This window comes from Trachemys scripta, chromosome 1 (genome assembly GCF_013100865.1).
Source record: "Trachemys scripta elegans isolate TJP31775 chromosome 1, CAS_Tse_1.0, whole genome shotgun sequence".
Classification (NCBI taxonomy): domain Eukaryota; kingdom Metazoa; phylum Chordata; order Testudines; family Emydidae; genus Trachemys; species Trachemys scripta.
In genome coordinates this window covers 74,335,256-74,348,978 of record NC_048298.1, presented here as the reverse complement: position 1 = coordinate 74,348,978, position 13,723 = coordinate 74,335,256, and the positions used below count along the sequence as shown (strand labels likewise).

The 13,723-nt window shown below is 39.3% G+C and overlaps 1 protein-coding gene across 1 annotated transcript in view; it reads right to left on the bottom strand.

Moving 5' to 3' along the window:
- The window catches only part of LRRIQ1 (leucine rich repeats and IQ motif containing 1), a 151,979-nt gene that overhangs the window by 118,922 nt on the left and 19,334 nt on the right, over positions 1–13,723 (bottom strand). The window contains exons 9-11 of the mRNA XM_034772340.1: positions 13,379–13,529; positions 7,277–7,470; positions 5,182–5,309 (exon numbers count right to left, since the gene is read on the bottom strand). Coding sequence (XP_034628231.1) covers positions 5,182–5,309; positions 7,277–7,470; positions 13,379–13,529 — 473 coding nt within the window. The remainder of the gene's footprint in view (positions 1–5,181; positions 5,310–7,276; positions 7,471–13,378; positions 13,530–13,723) is intronic.

The window sequence follows — 13,723 nt, the reverse complement described above, 5'->3', positions numbered from 1 at the left end:
TATAAATTACAAAGACGACACAAAAGTAAAAGATATTCACAAAAAAGCAAGCAATACCTTCCACTTTCTGCTCCCATTTAATGTTGTAGCAGGAGTAGGACACTGACAGCCAGAAAGGCTTGCAGTCAGAAAACAGATTTTTTAAAAACTTGATTAGGCGAAAACAGTGTAAAAATGAAATTTAGAACCTGCTCACCAAATATTACATGATGGCCCAAATCCTGTTGAATGTCTGCCTTTACCCAGGAAACTTTTCATTAACATTAACTGAAGTTTAACAGGTAGGAAGACCGAAGAACTAAAATTTAACTTATGTTCTATAATGTATATTCTTATCTTAAAATAAAGCTCCTGTATTTCTTTCACATTATTTAAAAAATATACAATGTTTTACTTACAAAACTTCACCTTTATTGTCCTATACTATCATTCTATTTTTCCTGAATATTCTGGCAGAGAATACTTAAGAACATTGTCTAATACTAGACATTCAAAATAAATATCTGCAACAAAAGGTTACTGAATTTGATAGAATCCAGTCCAATTCAGAAAAATTCTATATCCAAATGTATTTTATGAATGATTAACTGCAATATCGTAGTTAATTACCACTAAGGACTTCTGGAAAGGTTGTAATTCCCAAAAGACAGTGGCTTGCAATGGAAATACAGTTAACCATAATTACAGTCATTAGTGTAGTGTAGTATAAAAATGCATATGACATGTACATTTAATAGAGAGACTAATATGTATTAATAAGTGAGAGCACTGAGAAGGCCTTTTAGCATTTTGATTAGAATTCCTTTAAAAAAACCACATTCAACTGGGTGTAAAAACATGCTACAGAATCAATGTGTTCGCACTGAATTTGATCCCGCTTAGACCAAAGTCAATGGGAGTTTTGTAAGTACATAAGAATGGCTGTACTGGGTCAGACCAAAGGTCCATCCAGCCCAGTATCCTGTCTACCGACAGTGGCCAATGCCAGGTGCCCCAGAAGGAGTGAACCTAACAGGTAATGATCAAGTGATCTCTCTCCTGCCATCCATCTCTACCCTCTGACAAACAGACCATCTAAGCTGTATCACTGCAACCACAAAAAACTTGGACTTTTGCAGGTATATAAAAGAGATACCTGTTTTCAGATATTTTGTGTTCAGATGCATTTACAATATGTAATGTTTAGCTCTATAGCAATTCCTGTTGTTAATTTGTGGATTTAAAATATTTTCTTTATGCTTTGAGGTTCAATTTTGAAAAATGATTTTGGGGAGCAATTTTTGATATTGGATATGGACATAATATCTAGATCAACAAATCCTTACAAATTAGTTTGTGAAGAACTTTCTTTTTTCTTTTGATTTTTCCTAAACACTGCTTTATTTTTAAGGAGAACATAAATTTACAGTCTTACCATTGCAGAGGCTTCCTGAAATCGGTAAAAAGGAAATGGCACTCAGTGCACACTCTTAAAAAGATTCTCAAGATTGCATTGGCTGAAGGATTAAAGCAAAGAAACAGCTTTTCTTTCAACAGCTTACTCCATTACATTAATTCCTTCTATATAGAACATCCAGTTATTCATGCCAAAGCAGATGCATATGGAGCTGCTTATAATGTACATAAAGTGAATGTAACAGAGTAGGCTACTGCAATACTAGGAATTTTGAGGCTTCTATCCTGCATTTAATGTTAACTTGTCTCTTTTGCCCCAGAGATTTGATTTAAGGCACTGACACATGATATGGTAGTCATTCATGTCTGACTTATCATTCATATATTTGTTCCGTTGATGCTCTGACATACTACAGCACTTCTTCCCCCACTACAGGAAGCACTTCATATTTCAGCCAACCACTAAAGCACAGCATGTCAGCAGGACTAGCAGAGAGAAGACACATGACAGGGAATGAGGATTTTAACAGAAAAGATGGCAACTGGATGGGTGAATGAGTCAGAAAAAAGAGAGACAGGGGAGAGAGGGGAAAAACAGGAGACAGGAAACAGAAAAGGACTCCATAAAATACAGAGAAGAGGAAAAGGCAAAGGCACTCAGGCCGGATTCACAAGGTACTTAGGCACTAAAATGCTGAGCATCACAACCCCGTAACTTTTAGGCACCTAGAAAAATCACAGGAACATACTGTGATTCATTAAGCCTGAGTTAGGCATCTAGGCTCCTATACAATGAACGAGGAGAGAGAGAGGCACCTTGGAATACAATTCACAAAAGCCAGCATGCTAGACAGGGAGATGCCTAGAGGTATCCAATAGAAGATGCCAACATCAAAGGTGTATCATAAACCCCAGCCCTCTAGGCAAGGAGATGCCTAAATCCAGGTTGTAGGGAGGTGTCTCTCTTTGCTAGCGGTTCCCCTCTCTTGGAGTCAGGCAGCTTAGATGCCTAAGCTGCTTCTTGTTAGGCCAGAGCCTCGCTCCACACAAAATAGCTAGAGACTCACCCAGGTTCAATTCTCCCCCTCCTGTAGGGTGCTATAACTACAGAGCTATGGGATAGTCTGATATGGGGCTCCCTCAGTGTCTTCTACTGAAGTTGTTCCTGTAAGGATAAATATTTGAAGAATGATTGGAGCAGGAGGACTTGCCCAGGGGTCCTCCCACCTCCTGGGTGAATACCCTAACCACCAAGCTATAGTCAGTCGTTCTCTCACTCTGTGACTTTTTAAGTATTTATACACAGTGGAACAGCTTCAAATACTAAAGAGTCTTTGGGAGACAGAGCGAGAGAAAATATGATTCTAAAGCCTTGTGATTAGAGCACTCACCTGGGAGGTGGAAGGCCTAGCATCCACTCTCTCTGCTCCAAAGACTCTTTATCCAAAGTAGAACAGCTTCAATAGGAGAGACTGAGGGAGCTTCACACTGGACAATCCTATGGTTCAGCAGTTAGAGCACTCTCCCGAGAGGTGGCAGACCCATGTTCAAATCCTTTCTTCTTCTCTGGCAGGGGGTGGGGAGAAATGAACTCAGATCTCCCACATCCCAGCTGAGTACTCTAACCACTTTGGCTCAAAGTTCATCACCATCATCTTGTACTGAGGCCAGATTTTGAATGGGACCCAATCCGGTAGGCAACCTCTGAGCACTCTTACCAGATTGGGCCCTCCATACAAGGTAGGCAGCTGAATGCCTATCTTCCCTGAATTGTGAATCTGGACACCTAATGTGAGGCAGCAGTGCACATACCTAAGATACCACTTTGATGGATGTTTCATAGAAGTCGAATAGAAAACAGAAAAGACATGAAGTAAACAGAAGAACAATAGCAGAGAATACTGTCTGGGGAAATCATACACAGACTTATATTTTTATCTGAGTTACCAAAATAAGAGTAAACCAAAATCCACTGCCCACCAAACAGTACTCATGTTAGTCACAGACATGAAGCACTGTCTCCAGAAAGCTTGAAGAAAGAAGTCTAGATTTTGGCATATCCACCCTACATGCCTTGCAATTTCATATGCATTACTACATTATAGGTGACCTGTAAAGCTTACTTTGAAAAGTCAGAATGCCCCCTAAGTTAATCTAAACTTATTTTTTATTTACATCTCCCCACAATCACATCCAATTAGCTCTCCTCACACAGAAAGCACCATGCCCCAGCTATGACAGAACCTTGCTAAGGGTACGTCTACACTTACCGGAGGGTCCGGGGGCAGGCAATCGATGTTCTGGGATTGATTTATCGCATCTGGTTTAGACATGATAAATCGATCCCGGATCGATCCCGGAAGTGCTCGCCGTCAACGCCGGTACTCCAGCTCGGCGAGAGGAGTATGCGGCATCGACGGGGGAGCCTCCCTGCCGCGTCTGGACCCGCGGTAAGTTCGGACTAAGGTACTTCGAATTCAGCTACGTTATTAACGTAGCTGAATTTGCGTACCTTAGTCCGAAGTGGGGGCTTAGTGGGGACCAGGCCTTAGTGTGACATGCCCTAAATTCTTTAGCACTGCTCTATGTTTTCAGGAAGGCCATCGATTCTGTATATGCCCTACAGTAGGGCATGTAAAATATCTGCAGACCTTTACCCTACATTGTGACAAGAGGGCAAGCTGCTAAGAAAAATTCTTTACAAAATGTCTGAAATGGTGCTAAGTATCAGGGGGTAGCCGTGTTAGTCTGTATCCACAAAAACAACAAGGAGTCTGGTGGCACCTTAAAGACTAACAGATTTGTCTTTAGGGTGCCTTCCAGACTCCTTGTTTTTTAAATGGTGATGTAAGCTAGTAAAATACACTTCCCATTCAGAAACTGTAGCTGCTTATATCTCAAAAATTATCTCTCAAAAGCAAGCAAACAAAAAACTACATACACACGCACACATACGCAGCCTTGTGAGATTGTACAAAAGTAATACAGAGAACTAGAAATATCCAGAATTGTAAGTGTTTGTTATTGTTTGCCTTTGCTCATGCACTGAGGTAGACTCAATTTTGAAATCAGCTACATAAAAAAAGGTAGCAAACTTTTGACTCAGAACATGTGGCTACTATATTCCCATAGAAACACAGATTGCCACATACAAAGCTATGGGAAGTCATTAATTAGTATTTTACTATATGGCTTATAAATAATAAGAAAAAACCCTATTTTATTTTTTACACATTAAATCAAACTAAACTGTAACAATGAAAAATAAAAGCTGATAAGCAACTTGAAATTCCTTTTCTTTGACACTTGAATACAATATGTGCATGGAAACGAAAATTAGTTTTTTGATGAACATTTTAATTAGCACTGTTTATTCCAGATAGAGTGGGAGGCCTCTATTAGGTCCAATGTTTGGAGCAAAACAAGCCCTATGGTGGAAGTAAGACAGAGAATGTTTTACTAATAATCCTATTTATAGAGTAAGGTAGAATTCTGTTAACATGGTTTCAGCAGTGCCACAGCACTGCCATAATTATATTTTTAAATTAACCTTTTATGGTCACCATTGTTTTCAAAACTGTCTAAAGAAGATTACTCCTATTAATTGCTAAATATACTTTTTCAAACAACATCATCCTAGGAACTCTGCTTTGTCTGGTACAGCTGAAACTGTCCTTTATGATCCTTTATATACACTCAGGTTCATACTGAAAACTCATAAGAGAACTGTTATTTTGTAAATATCTATGTATTAAATTGCTTGAATAGAAAAAGTTTCCACTTTACCTGTTTTGTGATAGAGAAAGGATATGTAGCAGAGGCAGCCAATAAAAAGAAAATGTTTCCATAGTTGAAATACTATTGTCATCCAAGTATAGTTCTCTTAGCAGAACATGATTTTCCAAGGTAGGGAGCTAAATACAGGAAAGTGATTTTTTGCTATTATTTTTCAAATAAAAATTGATTGCATATAACAACAATTGAATGCTTATCAGTTGCTTTTCTTGACTATATTATTAAATACTATTACAGATATGCTTTGTTACATAGTATGTATAGCATTTTTGATTTATCACATGCTAACATTTTTCTATGCTTTGTGCATAGTCTGAACATTCAATGTATGCCACAGCATTTGAGATTAGCAATATACACAGACTTACTGCTTTCATTCATGCAATGAGGAGATGACTGGGTCTGTGGATGAGGGGAAAGCAGTGGATGTGTTATTCCTTGACTTTAGCAAAGCTTTTGTTACGGTCTCCCACAGTATTCTTGCCAGCAAGTTAAAGAAGTATGGGCTTGATGAATGGACTATAAGGTGGATAGAAAGCTGTCTAGATCGTCGGGCTCAACGGGTAGTGATCAATGGCTCCATGTCTAGTTGGCAGCCAGTATCAAGAGGAGTGCCCCAAGGGTCGGTCCTGGGGCCGGTTTTGTTCAATATCTTCATTAATGATCTGGAGGATGGCGTGTATTGCACCCTCAGCAAGTTTGCAGATGACACTAAACTGGGAGGAGTGGTAGATATGCTGGAGGGTAGGGATAGGATACAGAAGAACCTAGACAAATTAGAGGATTGGGCCAAAAGAAACCTGATGAGGTTCAACAAGGACAAGTGCAGAGTCCTGCACTTAGGACGGAAAAATCCCATTCACTGTTACAGACTAGGGACCGAATGGCTAGGAAGCAGTTCTACAGAAAAGGACCTAGGTGTTACAGTGGACAAGAAGCTGGATATGAGTCAACAGTATGCCCTTGTTGCCAAGAAGGCTAACGGCATTTTGGGCTGTATAAGTAGGGGCATTGCCAGGAGATCGAGTGACATGATCATTCCCCTCTATTCGACATTGTTGAGGCCTCATGTGGAGTACTGTGTCCAGTTTTGGGCCCCACACTACAAGAAGGATGTGGAAAAATTGGAAGGAGTCCAGCGGAGGGCAACAAAAATGATTAGGGAGCTGGAGCACCTGACTTATGAGGAGAGACTGAGGGAACTGGGATTGTTTAGTGTGCAGAAGAGAAGAATGAGGAGGGATTTGATAACTGCTTTCAACTACCTGAAAGGGGGTTCCAAAGAGGATGGATCTAGACTGTTCTCAGTGGTGGCAGATGACAGAATAAGGAGTAATGGTCTCAAGCTGCAGTGTGGGAGGGTTTAGGTTGGATATTAGGAAAAAAACTTTTTCACTAGGAGGGTGGTGAAGCACTGGAATAGGTTACCTAGGGAGGTGGTGGAATCTCCTTCCTTAGAGGTTTTTAAGGTCAGGCTTGACAAAGCCCTGGCTGGGATGATTTAGTTGGGGATTGGTCTTGCTTTGAGCAGGGGGTTGGACTAGATGACCTCCTGAGGTCCCTTCCAACTCTGATATTCTATGATTCTAATGACTGACTATTTATTGACAAGTAGGTTTTGCCTCAGTTTTATACAAAAGCCATTGCCAAGAAAGGTTACTAAATGTACAGGTAGCCATCTAGCGCCTTATTTTTTAGAGTTGCAGCCCACAATGATTTAATTCAAGTTGTAGGCAGTTATCACCTATGAAATCATCCCATACTGAATTCTGGAAGAAATATCTCTACTGCATGACTCGTTTTACCTTTAATGATCATAGCAGTTTGACCAACTTAAAAAAAAAATAATTTTGCATACAACAAACTGGAAACTACCCACTATAGTACAAAGAATGGAAATTAAATTACCGAGGGGCAGGGGGATTTTCAAAGGTACAAAGGGTACTGAGACACCAAACTCCCATAGCTGGCCCTTTGTAGATCCCCCCCTCAAGAAAAAAATAATGTGATCAGCATCATGGGCTGTATTACTGGTATCAGGGAAGCATGGTATGAAAAATCATCCCATTTGATTCACGGATATTACCTCACTTAGATTATTTCCTTGTAACTTCAGAATCTGAAGCAGGCCACAATTCTCAATGCCCTCAAGTTGAGTAAGATGATTAAAAGAGCAGTCTATGTGCATGAGAGTTGGCACATCACAAAGACCTTTCGTGCTGATTAACTGATTGTGGTCCACAATTAGTTGCTGGAGATTTTTCAATGACTCTAAACCACCTGAAAAGGAAAACTCATATTTTAACCTGAATTAAATCATAATGCGATTAAAATTGTGTTAGTTTTGAATTTTGAAGCACACTGAGATTGTAACAGGTTCATGTTTTAAAAAATGAACACACTCAGTTTTCTATAAAAGGCTTTACAATGATTTTGAGGTATTTTAAACACTGATTAATTTTATATTCATCCCCATGTGTTTCAAGCATTTTAAACAATCATTTTCAAAAATTGCAAACGTCTGAGTCTATTAACTAAACAAGAAACCAAATTAGCTTAGATTCCCTGTGCACATCACATTGTCAAAGTGTTGTAACAGGACATGCTTCGTGCAATAAAGTACTCTTACAATGCTGTAACTAGAGAAATTACTAAATACCAAAGGCAGAGAGCATATTTAGTCAAGGTCCTGTGGTGTCAGCAAAATGCTAGCAGCCATCTTAAAATCTCTACTAAGAGCAAATGCTCAAAAGTTTCAATTTGAAATATTTTAATTAAAGTTTTTTTAAAAAGTGACCAGAAATGGTAAGAACTAATCATACCACTATAACACACAGAGGCCAATCAGCAGGGATGTGAATGAGGGCATGCACTGTGCAAGCAAGCGCATTAAAACGAAGTCTTATAAGGAAAGTGAGGTATCTGTAAACATATGTATGTCTTGAACTATAGCTACAACTACCATATTTTTAAAGAGCAATCCTAACAGCTGGTATACAGAGCAAGAATCAGACTATCACATCCCACTCTCGGAGAGTGAGAGTTCTCTCCTGGAGTTGCTCCCAAATCATTCTGTTAGCAGTTTATATGATAGTGCAACAAGACTAGGTTCCTCCCACTACTTTGTGGAACCCAGGGGATCTGAAAGATGGGCAGGCCTTGTACCTCTGTACCAGCTCTGGGTCCATTCACCTCCTCACTTGTTTCTAGCATTATGGCTCCCTTCAAGAGAGCTCAGAAATGATAGGAATGAATACGGTATAAAAACCTATGGCGGGGGGAGGAGGGAAAGTGAGAAAAATGTAGTACCCTCCCAGTCCTTTTTTCTGTGTAATCTTCACAGAACTGGGAGGTGGTTGAGACAGGCCTTCTCAGACCTACCCCCAACCTTCCCATCCTTCCAGGCACAGAATAGAGATGATCTGTGCAAGTATGGAGCTAGCTTTGTGGTAATCTCCCTGGAGCAACCTGGGCCTTCAAAAGTACTGTTTGTCCCAGCCAAAGAAAGGGTTACCACAGGTACAGAGGGTGTATGGAGAAAGAAGAGAAAAGATGAAGGGGGAAAAAACATAGTAAAAATTAAACATCAATATTCATATTACATTAAGAATTTATACAGAATAGGACTTAGGATAATAATAACCAGAAATGGAAAAGAATATCAGATATTAAACTGATACTACACCAAATTTAAGGCAAGTGGTCTGTTACGAGCAGTTTATTTCCCGTCCGAGCTTTAAGAAATTAATTTACTAGCTTTTAATTACTGAAAAAGAATTTCAGATATGCCTGTGACATACTACACCAGACTGAAAGCTGCTTTTCTGGATTTTATTTATTTATTTATCGAGTTAAAAAATTAAAGGGAACTAGCACCATCTAGTGGACTGCGCAGAGTTTCATTTCAGGCATAATACTGAAAACTGACAGCTGCAAGAACTTGCCTCAACATCATTTTTCCATTTTTAAAGCTTTGTACTTCTGTGTAGGAAGGTCAACACGCTTAAAAGACAAGCACTGAATTCAAATAGGTGTCAGACCAGTAGAGGATGTACAAAAGGGACCTCTACAGGAGGTGTGCGTGAATCAAGAGACCAGGATTCTATTTCCAGCTCTGTCACTAACCTACTATGCAATCTTGGAAAGTCACTTAATTTTCTGTGCCTGTTTCCTCATTTATTTAGATCGCAAGCCTTGTGTCTGTCTTGTTTATTTTGTCTGTAAGCTCTTTGGGACAGGGACTGTCGCTCACTGTGTTTGTATAATGCTAAGTACAATGGGGTTCCAATCTACTTCGGGACCTCCTAGTGCTACTGTAATACAAATATGTAATTTGTATATTTACTGGCTGTATTGCAGACATATGCAAGATTAAAACTAACCACAAATGTTAGGTGACTATATATTTTGCACTATGCAGGGTGCAAGGGGAGTGGATGACAGGGGATGGATCACTCTATGATTGCCTGTTCTGTCCATTCCCTCTGAAGCACCTGGCATTGGCCACTGTCAGAGACAGGATACTGGATTAGATGGATCATTGGTCTGACCCAGTATGGCCAATCTTATGTACAAGAACATGTCTTCTATGTTTTGTATAATGTCATGCTTAAATAGTAATGATTTCTTTGAGAGTCTGAATTCTCATGGGCACTGACAAGGCACCAACATAAAACACACGAAGTGATATCAGCTATGGCAGTACATGAAAAAAGGTGTTCTGTAACTACATGCATATGTCTCAATAAAAGAAGCAGAGGTGAAGACTCCTATATAAGCAGAACTGCTCTTGGTAACGTGAAAACAGTGCAGCTGCATGGAGCATCCACTTGCCCACGGCACCCCGTTCAGCACACATTGTCCTGACTCAATAAAAGTAACTTTCTTTTTAAAACAGGAAGAAGATGGATGAGGCAAGAGAAGTGAGGTCGTCAGAAGAACAGGAGGAGACTTCTGAGTGAAAGAGAGAGGAGGGGTTCTGAGTAAGCTGATGCTCCAATTGGGCATTTCTTAACTTCTAACAAATGGTAAAACCAAGACTGCCTGAAAGGGGGATCCAGGGCTGTGCTTTGTTCTCATTAGCACTGGTAACCTACTGGGTAAAATACACATCCTATTACCTACATAGAGATTCACGGGGGGGGAAATGCAGCAGCAGCATACACATGCATTTTCAAAGATGCTGGATCTAGTTATTAACCAAAGATTTGGGAGCTGTGGTGGATAATCACCTGAACATGAGCTCTCAGTGTGATGCTATGGACAAGAGAGTTCATGTGATCCGTGATGCATAAACAGGAGTCTCAAATAGGACTAGAGAGGTTACATTTTGTCTGTAATTGGCACTGCTGGAATCCTTGTTCCAAGGAGGATGTTGGTAAACTGGAGAGGATTCAGAGAAGAGCCATAAGAATGATTAATAGATTAGAAAACAAGCCTTCTAGCAATAGCCTCATGGAGCTCAATCTATTCAGCTTAACAAAGAGAAGATTAATTGGTGCCTCGATCACAGAGAAAGTTATAACATGATCCAATGGCCGGAAGTTGAAGCTAGTCAAATGCAGACTGAAAATAATGAATACGTTTTTAATAATGAGAGTAATTAACCATTTACCAAGGGATGTAGTAGATACGCCATCACTGGCAATTTTAAAATCAAGATTGGATGTTTTTTCTAAAAGCTCTGCTCTAGGAATTATTTTGGGGAAGTTCTATGACCTGTGTTACCCAGGGGACAAGACTAGATGATCACAAAGGTCCCTTCTAGACAAGATTTTTTTAAAATATTTTTCATTAATAAAAGAAATATTTAAATGAACCAGCCCCCTCCCAAGAATATACATATGCTAAAGTTCCTTATGCTCATTGTACAAATGTATAGTCACCCAGGCAGTGAGCATGCTGATTTCAGAGGACATGCTCATTTGCAATAAAGCATTCCCCTCAGCCCCCATTTATTTTATTAACAGCTTCTGCCAACTGCCATTGTTCCCCACTTTTTACTCTGGTGAAAACAAAAGTAATAGTATCTAGGAAACTTCCTGCAACAAGTTAACCTGAATTGCTACAACCATAATATATATAAGCCTTTAAAAAAAATCCATAGATTAGAATAATTTAAAACAGAATGAACTGAATGTAAAAAAGAACGCTACACAGCAGTGCAACTTACAAAATTGCCATGGGACATGCTGCTAGATTTATAGATGGGAGGAGCAAATTAACATCTTAAAAACACAAGTCCATCTTTGTGTGATTCTATAAGATTTCTTACTATCAATATGTTATTGTGTGAAACAAAACTAAACAAAAAAAATCTATGTTATGCATTTAGTTTATCCAGACATCCTCAAAGCTGTTCCTTAGGCGAGAAAACCATGTGGTTTTTCGTTGAACATTCCCTTCCCCATTTAAACTCATATCATACTCGGTGAATACAGTACTTTCATTGTACATAATAGAGAGTACTGGAGGCTTTTACTCCATTTGCTCTGTACACAGATACTTCATACTTAAGGATCATCAATTAATATTATGTCACTTGCATATTAATCTTGCAGATATCCTGCCACAGGAAATCCATCCCAAACAAATAATCTCACAGCGCATTACTGGCAACCAGACATGGAGGAAGTTCCAGCACTGCTTCTTGCAGTTTGTTTCCTCAATTCCCCTTAGGCTACTGGCATTGGTTTTTATAGTAGGTGCCCATAACACCACCATTTACCACCACCGCAGGACACTGTCCCCAGAAACATGAATTATGGTCATGTACTTTAATATGTAAAATCAACAATCCAATATCCAAAGTATTAGCATTTTGAAACTGAAGCTATTAACACCACATGGGTGGCTGTACAATAACTAATTTCTCAAGTTTAATATTTCCTATTTGCCATTTTCTTGTTTATTTATTAATCATGGAATTTGGTCCTCACCTCTCATATCTGCATATTTGTCTAAACGTTTGTTTTTGCTGCTGTAAAAACTTTTTGATTTTTTTTTTAATGACCTTATGTGTACAGGCTTAATTTGTAAGCCTGGAAGTTGTGATAATGTTGGTTTTTCATTTAATTCAATTCTTTATTTCCTTTAACACCTCATTTTGTTTATAGGTAAACATCAAGACAAGTCTAAAGCAAGACAAAGCATTCAAAAGCACCACCATTCTGATGCTTAACTCGAGTCCTGCCATACACACATTTGAAGTGGTCTCAACTCAAGAGCTGGCCACCTACCCACCCACTGCTTGCATAGGCTTCCTCAGCTCAAATGAGTTTCCTACAAACAAAAGATGAATTGCTTCAGCAAATGAAATCTTTCCTTATGACTCAAAACCTATGCTTTGATTTTCACTAGAATTAGTGCCTGGCAAGCCCCAGAAGGCTCAGTGTTTGAATTAGTTAAGTATTCCAATGATTACCTACACCTTTGTGGCCCTCACTTCTCTACCTTCCAACATGACCCAGTCCCCACAGCAGGACCTGCAACTCTTTCAGCTGCAGACCTACCTGCTGTGTTGCATTCTTGAAGGAAGAAGCGCCGTGCTCCTTTCAGCACTGGGATCGCCATTTTAGGTAATTACAAGGCGGTTTACCTCTCTCCCCCCTTCAATTATTAAAGCTACTTTTGGACGGGGGGACAGAATAGGTTAGTTCTTCTGTAGACAACCAAAGAACCGATTCTCTCCACTCTAATGCAGCAGAATCAGCAATTCTTTCCACTGTGTTGAATTTAACTGCCCCTTCATTACAGAGGAAACATTCTGAGGCCTGCTGTACCAGCATCAGGTTAGTGGGTCTCCTGGTTACCCCCAGAGGAAGGAACTAGGACAAGGATTTCTCCTCTTGTATAATTTTTTCCTCCTTTCTAATCTAAAACAAATTAATTCCCCTTAAGTTTCTGGTTCTTCTCTCATCGTCCACCCACCCAACTTGTTTGAAATTTTAAACTATTCACATCCTACAAAGGGTGCAAGATTTTATATGTACTTTTCCGATTTTTCCATCCTAATAAGGACATGAGTACTGAGTAATATCTTCTTTGAAATAAGCCTGTTACAGGATTAAAAATAAACACTACTACATTGGCAACAGTCGTTTTCTATCTTCAACCAAACCAAGTTAAGAATAAATGCACAATACTGATGTTAAATGAATAAAATGCATCATCTTTAATATTTTCTTACCAATTCGAGTGACTTTATTGCAGGACAGTTCAAGATTCCTGAGATCCCTGCAGCCATCTAAGCCATGAAGTGATGCAAGTTGATTTTTATTCAAAATTAAAATGCAGAGATTTTCTAGATTCTCACAATTTATTGTCTGAATATTGTTTTCCTACCACAAAGAAGAAAGCAGATAAAATTAAAGATCATGAATAGAAAAGCATAGACAGTTTTCAGTGAGAGAGGAAAGACAGTCCAGTGTTTGGATAACTAGCCTACGACTTGGCAGACCCAGGCTCAATTCCCTACTCCACCACAGACTTCTTGTGTGCTCTTGGACAAGTCACGTAGTTTCTCTGTTACCCG